Source organism: Podarcis liolepis (assembly GCF_965112155.1).
Source record: "Podarcis liolepis genome assembly, chromosome: 1".
In the NCBI taxonomy this organism is placed as follows: Eukaryota; Metazoa; Chordata; class Lepidosauria; order Squamata; family Lacertidae; genus Podarcis; species Podarcis liolepis.
In genome coordinates, this window is record NC_139554.1 from 130,517,029 (window position 1) to 130,540,497 (window position 23,469).

Here is a 23,469-nt window from a genome sequence, read left to right on the forward strand (position 1 = left end):
CAGCTTAGCTATGTTTACAATGTGGACTACACTCTCTGTGCCAGCATCTCCACAGGAACCTCCAACGCACAAGCAGTCAGTGAGGAGGGGAAGAAATCTGCACATTTGAGCTTTGGCTGAAAAGAAAGCCAGGTCCAGCCACAGCTCCAAAGACACTTAAAAACAGGAAGAAATAGGAAAACATGGCGCCCATGCTGTACAAATGTGAATAAGAAAATCTAAATAATACACACATAAGTGGTGGTCAGGTATTTAAACAATTTAAAAAGCAATTTACCACAGGGCTTTTCTAAGACTTATGTGGATTTTTTTTCAGCTGTAAGACTTGACATCTGCACATTCTTGGCTGATTGGGCTAAATGGCCGTGATCATCCCTGCTAGGTGTCAGAACATCCCATTTACTGTTGAAAAGACACTTGACAGCCATTCTAGCCAATCTACACTTACAGAGGACATTGTGCTTCCTTAACTAAAATTCTTTTGAAGAGCTCACCCGTCAGCCTTTGTGACAACAGAAGATTTTCTGGAAATGCTTATCACAGAACTGTTCCCATCACTTGGGCCCAGTCAGAACCAAGATGGCCGCTTTCAGCGTAATCCTCTCCACTTTGTGCGTTGGAGACATTTGCTTCACAGAAGGAATTGCTTCGTGTGACAGCAAGCTGGTCCCTCTGACTTCTCTGAGATGTTTTCACTCTTTTTTCTTGACAACCAAGCCAGGAATGAGGTCAGGCTGATCAGACAGGTTGGCCCCATTCTCTCTGCAGACATCTCTCAACACAACCGAGTGACTTGGCGGGAGAAGAAGAGAGCATGTTGGGTATTTTTACACTTATCATGTGTTACACGTTAGACCAGGCTTCCTCAACCTCGGCCCTCCAGATGTTTGTGGCCTACAACTCCCATGATCCCTCGCTAGCAGGACCAGTGGTCAGGGATGATGGCAATTGTAGTCTCAAAACATCTGGAGGGCCGAGGTTGAGGAAGCCTGCGTTAGACCAAGGCAATCTTTATTTCTCCAGTCTCAGTGGCTGGCTAGACTGGCTAATTCTTATCTGACTGGTTGGGCTTGGCTCCTACCATCCAAAGAACAGCTGCTTCTTTGAGGCTTCTCTCCCCGGAGTGGACAGTACTTGCACTATCCATCAAAAATGCAGTTTTCACCTAGCAGTATTGTAGGAACCCAGGGGTTTTTTGCATCCGACGTGCACCACATGTGAAACTGTGCATGGGCCACAGCAAGCCAAAACCACTGGAATATGTAAACCTGTGACACCCGCAAAAACAAAACAAAATCCTACATTGGCCTATTCCACCAGTCCTTGGTTAATGGGGGCCTCAGTATTGGGTGGAAGGAAGGCAGTGTATCAGAATCTTTCTTCTGAAAAGCAGCACAGAGTTAGGCCAGAGTGCTTGGCCTTGGACTAATTCTCTCCCTGTTTCCTTTCACCACCAACACCAACAAAATCTGCCATGTTACCAGGCATGGAAAGTGAGCAGTAGGAGGCTAACGAACTTTTACCAATGATATCGAATTAGGAGAGCAATTAAAATCTCCTACAAGGCCAAGTTGTTTGTACCTGTGGCTTTCGCACACCACATACAATACTCCTTTCAGCTCCGGGCCCGCCAATTGTTACGTTTTACGATAAATTAATTTCTCTCCTAGTAAGGAATGTGCAGAGTCTACATTCTAGTAAATCTTTCCTGAAGCTTTCGTCCATTTGGAAGGCAAGACAAAGTATGCAGCTAGTGAAGTCATAGTGGCAGCAAGATCTATGGCACCGACTCGCTGTGCAGTCGCCGTTGCCAATATGTGCATTAAAATCTTAGGCCTGAATTACATTATACATTATGGGATTAGTGAATCTGGGGACAGGGTTATAAAACTCATCTTTACTGTCTATGTAAGCTATCATTAGGTGAGCAGTCAATAACAACATAAAGCACTAAAGTTCCACTCAACTGGATAACTTGGAGCTTATCTTTCAAACTCTCCTGCAATTCCACCCCTCCCAGTAATATGTCACAAGGAAGGAAGCTTTCCCTTTTTCTTGTTGTTAATATCATCTGCTACCTTTCCAAGGGCTGAGCAATAAATTATTTTTACCAGCCCAAACTAGGCTCCTGAGTTACTTCAGACTTGTCCTCCCTAGGAACAAGTTCACACTGTACATGCATGTTCGTCATTTGATGACTGAAGCATCACACAGGCAATTTGTATCTGCAAACAAGCTAGGTAAAGGGTAAAGGGACCCCTGACCATTAGGTCCAGTCGTGACCGACTCTGGGGTTGCGGCGGTCATCTCGCTTTATTGGCCGAGGGAGCCGGCGCACAGCTTCCGGATCATGTGGCCAGAATGACTAAGCCACTTCTGGCGAATCAGAGCAGCGCACGGAAACGCCGTTTACCTTCCCGCTGGAGCGGTACCTATTTATCTACTTGCACTTTGACGTGCTTTCAAACTGCTAGGTTGGCAGGAGCAGGGACTGAGCAACGGGAGCTCACCCCGTCACGGGGATTCGAACCGCCGACCTTCTGATCAGCAAGTCCTAGGCTCTGTGGTTTAGACCACAGCGCCACCCGTGTCCCATGCAAACAAGCTATCACTCATCTTATCCATCCAACCATCCAAAAATACAGTCAGCATAAAATAATCACTGAGTGCCCAAGCAGTAGTATAGGTGGTCCCAGACACCATGGGTTTGAAGACAGTTATTTCTCAAGTAGCTTGGCTCATCAGATTAGATGGGGGAAAACTGTGGAACTGCATGCATCTGTTAGTACGAAGCATTCCTACACGCTGCAATGGACTTGTGACGCAGTTGCTAGCTACCACTGCTCCAAGCAATGTGAGCTTGAGAGTGAGGTTATGTAGATATGACAGAGAAAACAGAAATAGCCTGCTTATCTCAAGTCATCCTTTGGGAATTCACTGGATAAGCATCCCCCCTCCCTCACAACAGAATTAAAAGGATATGAAATTGCCCAGTGGAAAAAAGGTGATATTTCAGCTCTCGTTAATTGTGGGATAAGAATCAAATATGTGAGTTAAAAATATCATCTAGGTTCATCAGCTTCTAAGCACACCTGCTGTTCTCCATTTCAGTCTCAAACATTTCCAGGTCAGAAAGGTGAATAATTATTAGAGAAGATAAACCAGAATTATAAAGGCATTGAACTGACTGTTTTTAATAGGTTCTTACCAATTAACTGTCACTCCAGGGAATACATTCTATTTCAGAGGAGAATTTATCACTAAAAGAAATGTTAACAACAATTATTCCACGTCCAATTGGAACATTAGCCCTAGAAACAGACGGGATCATTCCTTCAAGTCTGCCAACGATTTTGCAAATGACACTGGCCCTTTAACAGATGGGACGCATACTTCTTAGCTTGCCAGGATCCTAATAAAAGACATTGGCTTCTGTAAATGAAGGACACATACCTCTCAAATTGCCAGCATCCAAACGGGGAGTTAGAAGTTGAAAATAAAGGAGAACCCAGGCTAGCAGTACTAGGCATATGTTACCTTGGCCAAATACTAATTAATTTGTAAAAACCACTTATGTATATTCAGGATAAAGTTCCCTTTCTCCTAGACAGACTGTCAGTTGTGCCATAACAGAAACTGGGGGGAGGTAGTGTTTCGCTTTTCAGTTTGTTTGGCATGGCTGCTGATTTTGTGATTGTCAGATATTGTTAGAAGATTTCATCATTCTAGAAAGCTTTGATCATATTTTTATGTAGAAAATCATGTTATAAACAAACTATAATGAAACAATTTGCTGCACTGAGCAACCAGAACTAATTAACAGAATTAATTTTGTTCATTGCTGGGTGATGTGGTCTTGTATTTTATGACATTTAAAGGATTTTCAATGTTTTTCTTATGAGTTGGCAGTTTATAGATACCCCAAACAAACAAACAAACAAACAAACAAACAATAACCATTAGCCTTCTGGTCACAAGTTGTGACCTGCCAAGCCAAATGATGTCCGTAAGCCATGAACCACAAACTTACCTTTTCTTGATCCCTGGAAGATCAGGGCTCTATATCACACATGGAGCCTAAATGTTTACAGCTGGCTCCCTGCTGCAAATGCTACCTTCACAACACATAAAAAGTGATGTGACAAAGGAGGCAAGGTCATTCCACCTGCTTGCATGAATGCAATTGTGCGACGAGGAACACCTGAGGAAGTTTTAAGTATTTACCTGTACTTGGGATCTGTTTTCCTCCCCCCCCCACCACCTCTTTCAGTGCCAAAACAGATACAGCTTGAATTATGAAGGAAGAGATGGGGTGGGGGTCTTTAATTAAATCCACAAACCCACCCCTTATCTTCACCCATTAATTATCTTTCAGAGACAGAAGCTAAGCAGGCCAGTGCAAAAGGTTGGGGGAGAACTCACTTTGGGCAGGTTCAAGGAAATCCTAGGTACAGCTGTGGCAGGACAGACTGTAGTGCAGGCACATAGGCAAACTCGGTCCTCCAGATGTTTTGGGACTACAACTCCCATGATCCCTAGCTAACAGAACTAGTGGCCAGGGATGATGGGAATTGTAGTCTCAAAACATCTGGAGCATCGAATTTGCCTATGCCTGCTCTAGTGATTTGCAAAGAGGATGTTCAATGCACACAGGGTTCAGACATGACTGTCTGGTTAGGGCCAGAGTTAAGGAAGGTAAATTCCAGCTGCAGTCAACGAAGAATCTCATATGGTTGCTTTCCTTCCAACCTAGCCATCACTTGCTGTAATCAATAAAGTTGTGGCCTTTTCTTGCCCATTAACCTTATATTCCGTGTCCGTGTGTCTTCATTCCACAAAGCGGGGATTGGGTCCTCAAACCACAATAATTGATGCAAGGAAACAAAGGCAGTGTGTAGTGCAGGCTTCCTCAACCTCGGCCCTCCAGCTGTTTTGGGACTACAACTCCCATGATCCCTAGCTAGCAGGACCAGTGGTCAGGGATGATGGGAATTGTAGTCTCAAAACATCTGGAGGGCCGAGGTTGAGGAAGCCTGGTGTAGTGTGTGATGGACATGTAAAGAGGTAAAAGCTTACTGGGAAATGATACATAATGAGTTAAAGAAAATGTATAAAAACACTTTTGTTAAAAAGAACCGGAAGCATTTTCATTGTGTACAGTGGGGGAAGAGATACCAAAGGGAGAAAAAAAATTATTTATGTATGCAACAACTGCAGAAAGAATCCTTTTAGCCTAGAGCAGGGTATGTATGTATGTATGTATGTATGTATGTATGTATGAATGAATGAATAAATAAATGATAATAATAATAATAATAAATGGAAACAACAAGAAATACCAACAAAAGGAGAGTGGCAGATGAAGATGATGGACTTTGTGGAAATGTTGAAGCTGACACGGAAACAACCAGCACGATCAAGTATTCCAAAAGACTGGAGGAAATTTATACAATATTTGAAGGACCATTGTGAGCAATTAACAACACTAGCAGGGTTGTGAGAAGACTTACAATGATAATTGTTCTTACCTTTCTATATTGATTCAAAAATTGTGACATTTTGAATGAGTGAAACGTAAGTTGGAGAATGCATAAACGCTATGACATCAAGTTTAACTCTGAAAACCAAGAGGCGGGAGGAAGGGGAGTCAAAGCTCGTAAGAGGAAAAGTTAGGTGGATAATGGTGATGTGTTTAAATATTATAAAATGGAAACTCAGTAAAAATATTATAAAAAACAATCAAACAAAACCAGTGTGTAGCAAAACAAAGTGAGGCTTGCTGTGGCTCAAGAGTCTGGCAAAAGACTGAGGAGAGCTAAACAACATGGAAGAGAGGAATGACTGACACACTGGTTGCAGGATGACTGGGGTGCTATGGAATCTGTATCTGCTCTGGCTTCTTGGCCATCTTCAGTGAGCACAGGACAAAATATACCTGTCGCTCAGACTCACCTCTCCCTCTCCTCCTTCATCTTTTCCAGGTCCTCCTCTCTCAGGGTGCCATGCTTGGAGTTTCCCTTCTGATCACCTTTGGCACCTTTCTCTTCTTTTTTCTTGCCAAACCTAATCAGGAGAGGTGAGATTAAAGTAGGCTTAGAAACAGGAGGGAAAGTGGGCATAAACCGAAATCCACATGACTTAAACAAGTACAGTATAATGTGCTTCAGCTTCTGCTACAAGTTGGATCCTCCTAACAGAGGGTCCATGTTGTGCTCGGCCCCTGAAACCCCTCCCCAACTGGCTTGTGGGTGGGGCTTGCCCCGCTCCAAGCCGGTGGTGCCACAGTTATGCCACTGGCCTTTAGCCAATTGGCATCGTGGCAAAGGTTGGGGGTATCTATTTGGCAGCGCGACGTAGGGACCTCCTTTTGCTTGGCGCTGCCAAACACCCACCCACCTGCCTGTTAATTAGGTCGTGTTTGGCCTTGTTTTGGACTTCGGTTGGTCGCCTGTTTTGGAACGGGGGCCGGGTAGGAATTTTTTCCAATGTGGCAGACTGGCTGTGGCCACTTGGTTTTTGCCTACCTCTTAGCAATCATCACAACTTTGTAAGGTTTGGCGGTTAGGCATTGGTTTAGGGAAATGTGGGGAGGGGAGGTGCGGCCATCACCTGCCCCTCCAATGAATAGGGTATTCCGTTAAAGGAATCCGGGGGTCTGGATCTCGTCTGAAGCCCGGAGAGGGGCTAGGGCCATGCCAGGACCCCCGGGAACCCCAGGGGTGAGCCCAGTCAATATACACTGACAGAGATTCCCCTGCTGGTTGTTCACACTTTCAGGGTTCCTACAGGGTGGGACAGAAGCCAGATATCGTTTTGATACCAATGCCTAAGTCAATACCAGTCACATTTGTGTATTCAATAAAGTTGTGGCCAAAATTTGCCCATTAACATTTAAACTAAACATTTAAACTAAATCTCCACTGTGTCTTTATTTCCATGAGGGATGGGTTTTGGGGCTCGGAGCACAACTCCTAAAATAAAGCTGATATGTAACTAAACATTCCTCAGAGTATGAATTAACTAATTTTCCATACACTTGGAGCTTAATTTTTCCAAGGCACATGAGTAATGCATGCTAGAGATTTCTCAAGATGTTAAATGAATGGAGTTTTCAGTGCTAAACTATTATTAGCATAAATTTCGAAGGAGCTGAAGGGTCTTCTTTCCCCAGGGACAGCTTGTGTGTAAGTAATCCTTTGGCAACCTCCAAGCTAACACAAGGAACCACCAAACCATATCTTGGTCTCATCAATAAAAGCTCCTACACATCATGCACAGCCTAAGCTGCATTCTCTATACCTCTAAAATAAAGGTTATGCGTAGACAGCATCAAACTAAATGATACTGCATTGGATGAACAACAAAAATAATCTACTTTAGGAAAACCACTTTGCAAAAACTCAATACTCTTTTTCATTACGAACAAGTAACCTGCATATGGTAGTGACATAAAAGGTCCTGCAAATAATGGTTTTCAACTGTGCGTATATATATATATATACACACACACACACATACACACACACACACACACACACACCTCCTATGCTGAAAACCCACTAAGCATTATGGATTAGAACTGCAACTTTTATAACCAAGACTAATGCCTGCAGTTGGAATGTTTTATCTTCTTATTTAGTTATATGCATTATGCGGCTTTTTCTGACTCAGATTTGCATGTAGGACTGTTTCTTTGAAAATTTGACCATGCAATACAGGATTTTAAATGAGGGAATGCAAATGATATGGAAAATACAATTGAATAAGGATTTTTTAAACAATATATCTCTGACCAGAGGACATTGGGGTGCCCTCCTCTGCGGACTGCCAAATTACAATTTATTTATTTTTTACTTAAAGCAAGAATCACAACATTGGAAACATATAGCACCGATTTAGTTCAGCAAGGAAAACAAATGCCATTGATGAAATGATAAGACATTTTAGGAATTAATTATTTGCGTAGCTCAATACATGCTGAATATTTCATATTTCATTTGCCATTCATCCCTAATGCCATCTATTTAACAGAAAGCATTTATCTTTGATTTCCATAGAACTAGGAATTAGAATCGAGATGCAATAAATGTGAGACAACATCTCCCTCAGTCTAAATGCTACCTTCTGCCTACTGAACCCTTGTAGATAACTTTACATAAAACTACATGCCCCAAAATGTATCCAGTAAGCACATTTCATATTTATCGACATAATCTTCAGGTGATTTTAAAAATCCCATTTCCCATCTGTCTAGAGAAGGTTCTTTTATTCATTAAGTAGGCTCTCCATGGCCTCAAGCATGTTGGCTGAACTATATTTTTCTCTTCAATACTGGCATTCCTCCAGTGACCAACACTGAGATCTTGGGTTTCACGGCAATCTGATAGAACTCAAGTTACTAATGAATTCAAGCAGTGAGACTATAGCACACCAAAAAAATTAGCCCCTAAAAGGCAACACAGTACCACAGAGTGTCCCTCAAGTGTTTGCTGAAACAGTCTTACCGTAAAGAAAAAATGTGTACAGTTATATAGACAAGATCAGGCATAGGCAAACTCGGCCCTCCAGATGTTTTGGGACTACAACTCCCATCATCCCTAGCTAACAGGACCAGTGGTCAGGGATGATGGGAAGTGTAGTCTCGAAACATCTGGAGGGCCAAGTTTGCCTATGCCTGGACAAGACAGACACCATTACGTGCAAATGCAGTCTGCTACAGACGGGGTCTGAAAGAGTGGGCCTTTGGAGGTCTTCTTGCATCAGCCCAGGTGATGTGGAAAGCCTTCTACATAGTTTGACTATGGGTACAATTATGACTCTGTCAGATCACGGATAACCTGGATTCAGTAATCTATGCTCTGGTCACCTCCGCTGCCTTGTGCATCACTGAGCATTATGAAAGGGCAGAACGTTGCTCAGTTTATTATTGTTGCATTTTTACTGCCAGGGAGAGGGAGATGCACATCTGTTGTTGTTTTTTATTCAACCTCGGGTGCCAAAATACGTATTTGTATGTATATTTGCTGTTGCACCTGAGGCAACAAAATATATCGTGTTGCCAATGCTAAGAGTGTATCTGTGTGTGTGCATGCACACACGTAAGTACATACAGTGGTACCTCAGGTTAAGTACTTAATTCATTCCGGAGGTCCGTACTTAACCTGAAACTGTTCTTAACCTGAAGCACCACTTTACTTAATGGGGCCTCCTGCTGCTGCTGTGACGCTGGAGCACGATTTCTGGTCTCATCCTGAAGCAAAGGTCTTAACCTGAGGTACTATTTCTGGGTTAGCGGAGTCTGTAACCTGAAGCATATGTAACCTGAAGCGTATGTAACCCGAGGTACCACTGTACATATGAACTGGGGGACTGGTTGTTTCTTTTGTTTGCTGCAATGTTTAGCCAGTTGCAGATTTTTTGTTAAATGTACCACCATTTAAGTCCTTGAACATGTTTTTGAGGGCCCTGCTGCTTTTTATACAGCAACTGAGAAACAGGGGGACCTGACCAAATCAAATCAAATCATCATCATTTTTTTAATGATCAGGAAACATTGACCATGAGGCTGCTGAGAGATGTACTCCAATGACCTATGAAGGACCACAGGTTCTTCATAGCTGGTTAGTCTTAAGTGCTACTTCTCTCTTTGCTAGCAGACATGGAAAAACAATTCTCTCCCCTATAAAGTCTTGGGTTCCATGATAACTGCACATGGTGACAGCAGTCACGAAATTAAAAGACGCCTGCTTCTTGGGAGAAAAGCAATGACAAACCTAGACAGCATCTTAAAAAGCAGAGACATCACCTTGCTGACAAAAGTCCATATAGTAAAAGCTATGGTTTTCCCAGTAGTGATGTATGGAAGTGAGAACTGGACCATCAAGAAGGCTGATCGCCAAAGAATTGATGCTTTTGAATTATGGCGCTGGAAGAGACTCTTGAGAGTCCCATGGACTCCAAGAAGATCAAACCTCTCCATTCTGAAGAAATCAGCCCTGAGTGCTCACTGGAAGGACAAATCGTGAAGCTGAGGCTCCAATACTTTGACCACCTCATGAGAAGAGAAGACTCCCTGGAAAAGACCCTGATGCTGGGAAAGATGGAGGGCACAAGGAGAAGGGGACGACAACTAATATATGTCAAAACCTAAACAGAGAAAAGTGAATGTGAATATAACTGTATCATGCAACTTTACAAGTATAATTGAATGCATAGTGTAAAATGGCCTTCAAACCAATTCTGAAAAGGTCTGAATCTAAGAGCAGCTGAGAAGATAGCTTTCTTGACTAAAGCATAGATATTCAATGAATGCCTCATTGCTTCTAGACAGTCCCAAAAAACCCTGGCTATGTTCCATAACATACTTTTGTTCTACCTGCATTCATTTCCTTAGAGTTTCATCCAAGTAGGCCCGGGGTCTAGTATTTGATTTAGCATTTATAGATTTTTTTAAAAAAAGAATATATTATTGCTGGGGGTTTTTTATATTATGATAGGGGGGAAAGCAAACATAATAACATATATCAACACAAGTTACATAATAAAAAGGAATGCAGCAGCTACATAATTTATCTCTGCTGTCTCTTCGAATCTGATACTGGTTCTTTTGCATAAAAGAAAATAGCTTTATTTTTAGAAATGACAATTTTAATTTCAATAACCGCCAATCAAACAATATGGAAAATCATTGCTGCCTGGCGGTACAGTTTCTGTTGTTGCGAGAAACTGGTAAGTTCAAATGTGATTAAAAAACTAATAAGTGGTTAGTAAATTTAGAAGAATATTATTTTTTCCTGCTTTTTTTAGCTTCACAGCGGAACTGTGTAAAGTTGTTCAGAACACCTGCTCTACTAAATAAGCAATCTTTGGCCCCAGTTTGGATATTTAAAACTTTTTTTTTTGGTCTTTTACGTAATCCTTAAAAAGATTTCCCATTTAGCTTTACACCAGAGCAGAAAAGTAGGCAAACGTCTGAAAACACATCATACCCCCTTTTTTATACTTTGCAAGAATTCAAAGGGTTTGATCCAATGACATTAATAGGACTTGAGGTAATCATGACTACCTCAAGTCTCACTGATTTCAATTGAACTGCTCCAAGTATGAACAGGTCAGATTTCAGCCCATAGTATTATCTTATCCCCCGTCTCCTTCCCTCTTTCCATGATTCATGTTACTAAGTGTACCGCAGGCATGGCCAAACTTGGCCCTCCAACTGTTTTGGGACTACAACTCCCATCATCCCTAGCTAACAGGACCAGTGGTCAGGGATGATGGGAACTGTAGTCCCAAAACAGCTGGAGGGCCAAGTTTGGCCATGCCTGGTTTATTGGAAGCAGAGACCACCTTAAAAAAATATGGTACACTGTTACAGTTGGTATCATTCAGAGATCACGAATACACTCAAGTATTGAAGTTCATAAGTGTAAGCTGGGTCAGACTATTGCAGGAAATAGGATGGAGTTCTGTCCTTCAGGTGCAACAGCACTCTGTTGCTTCAGGTGTGGAAAGGTGTCAATCATCTGTGGAAGGCAGCCCTGAAACAGTGGAAGGAACTGACTGCCTTTAATAGCCATAGTGAACAGGTCTCTTCATCTGGCAGCCGTTCTGTTACTGGTCAAGTTAGAAGTACAGAAGGAAAGGGAACTGAGAGCAACAGCATTAGACAGAAGTCTGATGAGAAACATTAGATTTCTGCTGCCCAAAGATGGAAAGAAGCAGCAGTCCCAATGAAAGACGACTGGCAATTAAAACTGATAGAATATGCAGAGATGGCAAAACTTAACGGAAGAATAAGAGATCAAAACGAGAGACGTTTTTTAATAGAATGGGGGAAATTTGTTGAATATATGAATTAAAAAACGCTAGAAGGATTGACATAAACACGAGCAGTAAGATAAAACTTAAAGGGAGTAAAAAGGTTAAATGTGTAAATAGGTTTGAATTGGGTATGCAGTAAGATAAGGAACCCCAGAGGGGAAGAAAATGGAGGTTGAATTTGTTTAGATTTAGTTTTTGTTGTTGAAATATTGTAAAATGGAAAATTAAAATATCTGAGGAACATTAGGTTTCTGAATGACAGGCTGGTGCATGAACATGGCTGGAACCAAAAGAGAGCAGCAGAATTGAACTCCAGCCGCGGTCTATATTGCCTGTATAGGTTTTGACCATGGGGGCATATACTGTCCATTGTTCCCAATTGCTCTCAGGGAGAATGCGATCAGGTAACTTTTCACGATCAACACAATCACATGGCTGTGCAGACATGAATGAAGTGTAAGCAGCACCAATAATTAACTTCCAATAGTGCCCAGAAGAAGAAGAAGAAGAAGAGGAAGAAGAAGAAGAGGAGGAGTTTGGATTTGATATCCCGCTTTATCACTCCCCTTCAGGAGTCTCAAAGCGGCTAACATTCTCCTTTCCCTTCCTCCCCCACAACAAACACTCTGTGAGGTGAATGGGGCTGAGAGACTTCAGAGAAGTGTGACTAGCCCAAGGTCACCCAGCAGCTGCATGTGGAGGAGCGGGGAATCGAACCCGGTTCACCAGATTACGAGTTTATCGCTCTTAGCCACTACACCACACTGGCTTTCAGGATCCAGAAGTATCACATGATGGTGATGGGAAGAGGATAATCTAGAAAGGGATGTGAGTTGTTGAGTAGGCAGAGGTGGTGACTGGGCCACAATTCCCAGCAAGTATAAACAGAAACAAAAGCTCTTCTGTTTAAGTGAATTCCTTGTATGATTCCTTTGAAAAGAAGACCACACCTCAAAATACCCAGAGGTAGAAGTATTATTCCTCATGTGGAGTGTCAGAAAGTGATGGGGCAAACCGTGTCCTTGCAGCCAAAATTGCCAATTCAATGAGCAGAGAAGAGACTCGGAAAAGATGAACAAATCTGCTGCCTATTTAATATGTTAAATATTGCAGAATTGCTGTTTCAAAACTGCATTAAAAGAGAGAGAGAGAGAGAGGAATATCAAGTTACAAACACTGTGGCCTCGTGCCATCCTGTACAGTGTTTTGGTGACACAGACGGAAGTTTGCAAGGCACTACGAAGGCAGCTGTAGCTATAAAGCCATTAGTATTCTGTCTACAAGGGAAAGGCAATATTCCAAATGCATTGTGCCTACGAGGTGCGCATACGAAAGTAGGAAGGGATTTTCTTTTATGTGACTTGCCACCAGGATTTTTTTTAAAAAAAAATTGAAGAAGGAAGAGTCATCCTCACGAGAAAGCCAGCAGTGTACTGTACTTGAGAAAAATACACTCCCCAACAATTTCTGATGCTAGCTTTAACAACAACACCCTGAGAACAAGAAGTGGTCCAAGTTCTGGAGCTCCACATCTGGCTACAGGAATACAAATCAGTGGTAATAATAATAATAATAATTTATTATTTATACCCCGTCCATCTGGCTGGGCTTCCCCAGCCACTCTGGGCGGCTTCCAAAAAAAAAAAAATTAAAATACTGTAATAAATCAAACATTAAAAGCTCCCCTAAACAGGGCGGCCTTCAGATGTCTTCTAAAAGTCTGGTAGTTGTTGTTCTCTTTGACATCTGGTGGGAGGGCATTCCACAGGGAGGGCGCCACTACCGAAAAGGCCCTCTGCCTGGTTCCCTGTAACCTGGCTTCTCGCAGTGAGGGAACCGCCAGAAGGCCCTCGGTGCTGGACCTCAGGGCAGAACGATGGGCGTGGAGACGCTCCTTCAGATATACTGGACCAAGGCCGTTTAGGGCTTTAAAGGTCAGCACCAACACTTTGAATTGTGCTCGGAAACGTACTGGGAGCCAATGTAGGTCTTTCAATACTGGTGTTATATGGTCTCGGTGGCCGCTCCCAGTCACCAGTCTAGCTGCTGCGTTCTGGATTAGTTGTAGTTTCCGGGTCACCTTCAAAGGTAGCCCCACATAGAGTGCATTGCAGTAGACCAAGCGGGAAATAACCAGAGCATGCACCACTCTGGCGAGACAGTCTGTGGGCAGATAGGGTCTCAGCCTGCGTACCAGATGGAGCTGGTAAACAGCTGCCCTGGACACGGATTTGACCTGCGCCACAGCAGTTTAAAGAGCAACTTACCACCAGTCATTCCCAATCTAATGCCCCTAGCTATTGTTGAACTACAACTCCCATCAGCCTTGACATTATAGAGCTGCACGGGCTGGGGGGTGTTGTAGTCTAAAACAACTGTAAGGAACTAGGTTGGGGGAAAGCTGTCTTAACATTTATCACCTAACACACACACACACCAAATTATGCCTACACTAGCTTGGTCACGTCCACAGAATGGAAGATGGCAGGAGCCCCAAGGACGTGGTCTATGGGGAGCTGGCTTCAGGCACCAGGCCCATTTGCGCTACAAATGTGGCTGCAAACATGACATGAAGGTGGGCAACATTCAGCCCACTGTGTAATAACCCCTTGCAGATAATCACAGTGCCTGGAGACAGGCAGACAGGTCGTGCACCCATAGCAGTGATCAGAGGAGGGATGCCTGCTGAGAGGAGGGCCAAGAACTGAATCGTCATTGTACGCCTGCATCAGCACGGCCGGAAGCTACCCTCTGCCCCAGCTGCAACAAAACATGTCTCTCCCATATTGGCCTCTCTACAGTAACAGCTGGCGCTGTGGGTAAAACCTCAGTGCCTAGGACTTGCCAATCGCATGGTCGGCGGTTCGAATCCCCACGGCGGGGTGAGCTTCCGTCTTTCGGTCCCAGCTCCTGCCCACCTAGCAGTTCAAAAGCACCCCCGGGTGCAAGTAGATAAATAGGGACCATTTTATAGCGGGAAGGTAAACGGCATTTCCGTGTGCTGCGCTGGTGCCGGCTCGCCAGAGCAGCTTCGTCACGCTGGCCACGTGACCCGGAACGGTCTGCGGACAGCGCTGGCCCCCGGCCTCTTAAGTGAGATGGGCGCACAACCCTAGAGTCGGACACGACTGGCCCGTACGGGCAGTGGTACCTTTACCTTTACAGTAACAGCAGGCGCTGTAACTCTCCAAAGGTTTGACTTCACCCTCAAAGGTGCACTCCTCCATTATCTCCAGAGTCTGACAATTGCCACCAACAATAGCATTCTACGCATTCAAGGTATAAGCTTATTTAAGGTGAGAAACAGTCGCCACCTCTGTCCCACCCCAGCTTTTGGGCAGATATAAGGACAGGAGGCCCGTAGGATGAAAGATCTGCTGTTGCACCCGGATAATGAAAGGGCCTCTCTTTGGAGGCTCACTTGTAAATGACCCTGGTTTCAACCCAGTGTCAAGTCATGCCATTGCTGCATCTTTAATTTAAAAGAACATGCTTGTTGATTTCTGCTCAGTGCCTATATTGCTTTGGCTGATTGTTTGATTTTATACCATGATTATGGCTTTATTGTTATATATGTTGAATGGTGGTTTTACTGACCATATCCTGGCCTGAGATCGGTTGATATGAGCAGGTTAGAGATATTTTAATAAAACACATTAGTAACAAATGAAAATTGGATCCATCATTTGAATTTGGAATGTGCGATTGTATACAAGAATATTTGTCAATTTAATTTGTCAATTATGTTTTATATAATCTGTAAGCTGTCCAGAGCAGCTGGGGAAACTCAGCAAGAGGGGTGGGGTATTAATCATAAAATTATTATTATTATTATCAACTTACTAATGTACACAGAGACAATATTTCTGTATCTACGCTGACTTGCCCAGGCGATGAGAAGAGCTGATTATTACTCATCCCAGTGACATCATCTTTTCTTTGTTTCCTTTTTAATTTTGAGGCAGGCTTAAGATGAACTTGCTGTTCTGTGAATCTACTTTGTTGCTCCCACGATGGATTTCTTACATGCAAGACCTGAAAGCGGTGGCCATGGTAACATTTCATTTCTGTGCTGAAGAGCCAGTTTCCACATCTCAAATGTGTTGATATTTACTTTGAGGATTAAAGAGCAGGGAGGTCTACAAAGTCCCCAGACTTCTAATGCAGGAAAAACATCTGCTGGACAGAGTCCTAAGCAGATTGCTAGCTAAATTCAGCAACTGGGAATTCTTTTGGTTAATTAGGTCTCCCATATCAGTAGATGTCACAGCAGCTAACTGAGAACACAATGGTATTTGAAGCATTTTGTGAGAAAGGAACATTAATTCAAAAGGTCACCCAGTAATAGGGGAGGGGAAGGCGACGACAACGACGACACAGCAGCAACATCAACAGCAAAACTTATACTTAAATGTTGCCATCTGTAGATGCGATCTGTGTTTTGGTAAAACTAAAGTGGCTTGCAAATTACATGGAGCAAAAATGAAGAGGTGTCTAGGAGCACCATCAAACCATAACCGCACCTGCTACTGTTTCTGTTGGGACCGACCTTTGTCGGGCTTCATCAGCATTTAAAGCAGATGGGGCTCGTCAGCCTGGGCAGGTAGCCCATCTAGGAGAAGGAAAACGCCGACCCTGAACTTCCACTGCCTTGCGGGATAACTTCAGGAGAAGAAAAGGCTAAGGAGGAAGCCCTACACAAATCCTAAGTGGAGTCCCTAAGATGGTTGGATGACACCTTGTACGCTTCTTTCTGGAAACTCTTGCCTGTGCCCAACACACTGCTCTATTTGGACCATACCAACAAGACCATTTCCTTTGGGCCATATCAGCAAGACCAAGAGGAGGGGTCTTGTTGTCTGGGAAGACCAGAACTTCCATACACACTGCCTGGGCTTGTGCCTCGGAGAGGTCACTTTGATGCTGCTAACACAGCAATTTGACTCCGCCCCAGGACATGCACTCCATTGTATCTCGAGACAGATGGATGCCAACAGCCCTAAAATAACACTCAGGAAATGGCCTCTGGTCAGAGGAAACAAAAGGATTTTCTATTTATTTCTGAGGGTAGATTCACCTGACAAGCACTGCAGGGGTTGGACTGGAAGGTCTATGGGTAGGGTGTCATTGAGGCCACTGGTTAGAGGAGGAGCAGATGGAAGTTCTAGCTGGGATACAAGCACCACAGGCCAGAAACCTCCTAGCTTGAGGAATCAAGTTTTCTGAGACAGACAAATCCCGCACCACTAGTGCTATACTGGCTGCAACTATACTGACTGTGCTTCGTTAGTCTGGGCCACTTGCTACAGAAGACACTAGGCCAACCTTCTGTGGTTCTACACTGTTGACCTAACCACTAGAATATTTGTCAGTCTCACTTACTAATGTACATAGAGACAATCTTTCAGGAAGGCCTGAAACCTGTATACAGTGGGAGATACAAGATCTGGTTGTAAGAATGAGACAACGGTATAAACCAGAGGATTTCAATCTTTTTGAGCCCACGGCTCCCTTCACCAACTGCATTCTTTCGGCGGCTCTGGAGCCCAGTTATGTCACCCCTTGCCTGCAGAGCTGGCAGTCTCTCATCCTTTTTCGAACACCCACCCTGGTGGAGTGTTCCCTCAACCTCCTCTCCTCTCCCTTCTCCTCGGGAGTCCTCTGGACAGCTATTGCTGCTGCCCCTGGTCTCTGAGCTTCTCCACCACTACCACCACCACCCCAAAGAGAGGTGCCTCCTCACACTGCCCCATAGAGGCCTGGGGCTTGTATGTCCATTCCCAACAGCAAGAGCTAGTGGGCTGGCTGGCTGGGCTCCCTCACCACTTGCTTTCTTACTCCGAGGCCACCTCAGCTCCTGGCAACCAGCACCCCCTGACCAGTCCCAGAGGCAGCATTTGCCTGGAGAGCTTATAGCCAGGGCTTTTGGAGGCAGAGACATGAGAAGGCATCATGGAAGGGGTTAAGTTGTGGGTGAACATATCAGACGACACAGCAATTCTTCAAACAGCTCTTGTTTGTTCACAGGCCAGGACAGAACTGAACTGAAGGGTTCAGTCAGCCTGCTTATATAGAGCTCCAGTACCACGTTACTGTAACAACTTTCTAAAACTATCCAATCACTGAACGTCACTTTCGATCCTTCATTTGCATAACTATCTACAGTATCCCCCTGCTGGCCCAGGGTGAGAACTTCAGTACATAACAGAAGGGAGGGAAGGAAAGAGGGACAGAGCCCAGTGTTCCCTGTGGTACCCCTGACCATCATTCAAGGCACCCCGGGGCGCCACGGTACACTGGTTGAAAACCACTGGTATAAACAATATTCTGTTGAGTTGTAAATTAACAGTGTTTAATGGTCAGGTTTGCGCCATTGTTTAGGAAATAACATCAACTATCAACAAGGAAGTTCAGTTTAAATCAATCCACTCTGTTTCTATTTGAAGGCAAGTGAAATAAAAATACAGCAAAACATTCTTGATATTTGGGGAATAAAATGTATACAGGAAAACCACTCATTGCTAAATTCAGATGTAAGTAAAAAAGCGAGTGAGAAAGATAAAGATACTAATAAGGTATGATTTTCAGGTCCACACAGGGACTATAAAAAGCTTATTAACTGCCACTACTGCCGTGTGTTTTAAGTTATTTTATCACTCTGTGTTACAGCAGGAGAAATACTCTCTTGGAGCAGCACTGTGCTTTTGATTAATTACTTTCATACATCAGCTTTTACAGTGCAAGAGTGAGTCAGACTGGCTGCCTGTGATTACCAGCCCAGACTCATTTTACATTTATGTTAATAGGAGTGTTAATGAAAGAAATCTTTTACATTTTTAGTGTTTTTCTAACTACCTAAAAGCTTTCTGGTTATATTCTTATTGGGCAGAAATTATGGGTGCTGTGCACTGCAGTTCTATGGATCTTGCTGGAATTATTGCAAGGGGGTGGCGGCAGCAGAGAATATGCCCAGTAAATCACGGAGGAGCCAGCTCACAGCCTGGGAACAACTGGCCAGACACCCAGCCCTTCACACCTTAAGTGAGAACGACAATACGGCAGAATGCATGATAGCAGAAGCCATGCAAGCTAGTTGCTGCTCAGATTTAAAGCACAGCTAGACAACATTGAAGTCTCCAGAGCTCTTCAGCTATGGCATATCTACATCTATCAATCTAGATCTTCCTTTATTTTGAGATCTGATGCTAATAGGAATGATGGTTTCTCAAAATGTCAGGCAGGTGTTTATAGTCAAATCAAATGTCAGGCAGATGTTTATTCAGGGTCCATTGTGAATTTAAGTGGCGGTTGAGAGGAGACCTGATGTCTATCTTCCAATATCTAAAGGGCTGTCACATGGAAGATGGCGCAATCTTGTTTTCTAGTAGGACCCGAACCAATGGAATCAAGTCACAGGAAAAGAGATTCTGACTAAACATTTGGGGGGGGGGGGCTTTCTGGCAGAAAGAGACATTCGACGGTGGAATAAACTCCCTCCTAAGGTCATGGACTCTCCTTCATTTGAGGTTTTCAAGCAGAAGTTAGATGACCACCAGTCAGGACTAGATGACCCTCGGGGTCCCTTTCAACTCTACAATGCTGTGATTCCAAGACAAAACCATTATGGGGAAAAAAATAACTCAAGAGAAGCCACATGAATAAACGATTAAACACTCAAGCGGACCAAACTTCACACTGCTATTAGAGGGTGATGCACTTCAGATCAAAGGTGTTGTAAACTTCAAGCATCTCCTGGAGGTGACACTATGAATGCAAGTCCTGGCATTAGCTCAGTGAATTTCCAGGAGCAGCAAACTTTGTGCTCCTGTGCAGCTTTTTGTAAGCTAGGAGTGGGGTTGGGGTGGGGATAGCAGCAGCTCCTACCTCTGCTGGTCTTGGGCAGATGGCCCAGGCTTCATGTCATAAGCTAAGAGAGACAGAGCAGGAAGCCTTGAACTCTCACCCTCTGGCTCCAACCTTTTACTTCCTTATTATACCAAGAGGGGAGGGAAAATAAACACTGCCTAGTTCCAACCTCCTTATGCCTGTCACTTAACGCAACAGTCCCATGACTCCTCCTCTGGTGTAGAGTGTTGTATCCAGTTCAAAAATATCTATTGTCACAACCTTCCAGATCTAATAAATCTGTATTCTCCAACAATATCCAATCCCTTAACCAACCTAGACAGGAAACTTCATAATATAATCTCAAATCTGGCAGAGAAAAACCATCTCTTTCTTTTGTATCTGTAAGAAACTTATATTTAATTCTTGGTCCTCCCCCCGATAAATTTTGATAATTCTTTTTCCCATTCTTTGAAGTGATCCACCCTGCTGATCACCAGGATTGTTTGAAATAAAAGCAACATTTTAGGTAGCACATTCATCTTTACAGCAGATATTCTTCCCAAAAAAGATAATTTCATCCTTCCCATAATGTTAAACTCTTTTAACAGGGCTAGGACTGAACTGGGACCTAAAAAAATTAGACTCCTCATCCCTATAGCAATGACTAAACCAAGTCCTGATGGGTCTACCTAGTCTGGATCCAACCTAACATCTAGTTCTAACCTTGGTAAAGGTAAAGGGACCCCTGACCATTAGGTCCAGTCGTGGCCGACTCTGGGGTTGCGGTGCTCATCTCGCTCTATAGGCCGAGGGAGCCGGCATACAGCTTCTGGGTCATGTGGCCAGCATGACTAAGCCGCTTTTGGTGAACCAGAGCAGCGCACGGAAACACTGTTTACCTTCCTGAGGAGCGGTACCTATTTATCTACTTGCACTTTGACGTGCTTTCGAACTGGTAGGTGGGCAGGAGCAGGGACTGAGCAACGGGAGCTCACCCCGCCGTGGGGATTCAAACCACCAACCTTCTGATCGGCAAGTTCTAGGCTCTGTGGTTTAACCCACAGCGTCACCCGCGTCCCATCTAACCTTGGTAGGTCATCCGAAAACAGGTTAAAACAATGCCTGATGTTGCTATGATCAGCAATATGGGACAACGAGGAAGGACAAGACATTTTGCACTCTGGACGTGCACTATGAATGGGGGAATAAATATATTGAAATAGCGTGGCAGCTGGAAAATATAAGAGTGAAAGAGAAATCATGCAGGAGTGGGATGATTGAGTCCCCTATGGTTAAATCTTATCACTGCTTTCAGTAAATCAGACTAAAGATAGAGAATAAACACACATTCGGAGACTTTGAAGTCAAGAGCTGGTGTATCTCAATGTGTGAGGAAGGAATCTTCCATTTCAAATCTCACCTCAGTCATAGAGGTTGCTAAATTACAGCAGGGGTCACCGAGCCAATGTTTGTGAAGCACTTTAAACACTCAGAAAGCATTATATATCTGGTAAGATTTCTCCTTCTGAAAACTCAAAACGCCCGATAGCTTATTTTCAGATGCATTGCAAGAATGGTGCTTCAAGCAGATGAATGCAGAGTGGATAAAGTCAAGAGTGGGAAGTAACACATTCTTACAGAAATAAAGATATGAGGGAATTCAGCTGAGCAAGCCAAGAGAATTGCATTGGAAGAAACTTGCCACTCATTTGATTAAAGCATAAAAAAAAACCCTGCAGAGGTTTTCAGCAGAAATGGGTTGGAGGGCAGAAAAGCGTGAACCAACAAGGACAAAATTGGAGATGTGAAATCCAGTTCAAAAATTTGGTAGGGAGAAAAAAATGAAGAAGGAAAATAAAGATGCTGTATTAACAAGTGGAACAGTAGTGATGTATAGAAGTGAGAGCTGGACCATAAAGAAGGCTGATCGCCGAAGAATTGATGCTTTTGAATTATGGTGCTGGAGGAGACTCTTGAGAGTCCTATGGACTGCAAGAAGATCAAACCTATCCATTCTGAAGGAAATCAGCCCTGAGTGCTCACTGGAAGGACAGATCCTGAAGCTGAGGCTGCAATACTTGGGCCACCTCGTGAGAAGAGAAGACTCCCTGGAAAAGACCCTGATGTTGGGAAAGATGGAGGGCACAAGGAGAAGGGGACGACAGAGGACGAGATGGTGGGACAGTGTTCTCGAAGCTACCAGCATGAGTTTGACCAAACTGCAGGAGGCAGTGGAAGACAGGAGTGCCTGGTGTGCTCCGGTCCATGGGGTCACAAAGAGTCGGACACAACTAAACGACTAAACAACAACATTAACAAGTGGAACACCAGAAACAGAATGGGACTCCTTCTAGTAATTGCACTGATGTTCAGGACTCCAGCCCATGTGAACAGAAGCTTTGCAGTGCTGTTCAGACCTCTTGTGTGGTTATATAATATCTTATATAAACTCACTTATAGAGTAGTGACCTGAGAGAAATAAACGGTCTCCCAAAATATTTACGGAATACTCCTTGTGGTGCAACAAATTATTGTGACATGGACCCTGGCTTTAGATCTTCTTACAATCCTTTAGCGTCCAGAAATCAGACAAACCTGTTATTTAAAAAGCATTATATGGTTGCAAAGGATAGTAACATGTACGATAGGAAACTGAACGTGCGTCCTTGGAAAATATGACACTGTTATAAATCCGTTCCTTAACCAGTTCTTGCAAATAAATGGAGGATCCTTACAGATAAAAGAGATTATCATAACAAGTGCGGTATTACTTTGATGGACAAAAATTTCAGCTGTATGCAATAATAATAGATATCTCTCTTCCACTTTTCATGAAATATAAAGACAACAAAAGATAAAACAAATTAAAATATCAAAGCCTAGTAATGTAGATTAAAAGAGTATTGAAACAAAAACAAGTTGAAATATTTATTCTCCCAACTACTGGCACCATCCCCTTATCGCCGAAATGTAATTATGAAAGAATTCAGATCTCACAATGCGCTGCAACAATGTAAAATCAAAAACTCTCCAAACCTGCCACCAAATGTGGTATTCTTAGGGAATAGATGACAATTAGACTCATATCTATCTTGTGGGAGAGGCTGTATCCCTAGACTGTTATTTAACCCACTGAACAATAGAAAAACAATTCAAATATGGCCCCTTCAGAATCTACAATGCTTTCCTGCCCTGATTATGCCTATTCTTGCATGCACTCGTTTTATCATTTTCAGAGAGCAAAATTAAAAACAAGCATTGATTGTAGTCGTAACTCTGCCACTTCCCATACAAGATCGGCAACCATCACGATGGCTGTGTGTGTGTGTGTGTGTGAGAGAGAGAGAGAGAGAGAGAGAGAGAGAGAGAGAGCGCGCGCTGGGGAGGCCCAGATCCATTTCCATTCCCTGATGTAAAGCTGTTGTAAAGCTGAGGGGATCTTGATAGGATCTCATACACCCCATGCTTTAAGAAAGCAAACAAATAAAGAAAGCACCGGACTTCAAGATTATGTATGAAAACAGGAGGGTAGGGAAAGCACTAAATAATCAATTACAAATCGATAAGTAAAAGCCTGCCCCTTTCCATTAGCGCAATCATTTGGGGGTAAAGTAGTGACCGTAAGAATCAGGTTTTAATCCCTACACTGTGGCTCAGTTCCAATGAATACACAAATCTTGGCTTAACCAACTGAGAGATGCATGAGTCTTGCGCATGTGCACTATGTTCTCACCCTGTCCCTTCCCTTCTTGACTGAAATTAACCTAGTTACATCCAAACATACATATGTTAACCATAGTT

The 23,469-nt window shown here is 43.4% G+C and overlaps 1 protein-coding gene and 1 long non-coding RNA gene across 3 annotated transcripts in view; one reads left to right on the plus strand and one right to left on the minus strand.

Moving 5' to 3' along the window:
• PARD3B (par-3 family cell polarity regulator beta) overlaps positions 1-23,469 on the minus strand; it is a 579,832-nt gene that overhangs the window by 180,187 nt on the left and 376,176 nt on the right. For both annotated transcript variants that reach the window (XM_083472433.1, XM_083472434.1), the window contains one exon: positions 5,953-6,063. In XM_083472433.1, coding sequence (XP_083328559.1) covers positions 5,953-6,063 — 111 coding nt within the window. The remainder of the gene's footprint in view (positions 1-5,952; positions 6,064-23,469) is intronic.
• The window catches only part of LOC310693554, a 278,269-nt gene continuing 278,069 nt past the window's right edge, over positions 23,270-23,469 (plus strand). The window contains exon 1 of the long non-coding RNA XR_014519233.1: positions 23,270-23,279. This is a non-coding gene — a long non-coding RNA (uncharacterized lncRNA). The remainder of the gene's footprint in view (positions 23,280-23,469) is intronic.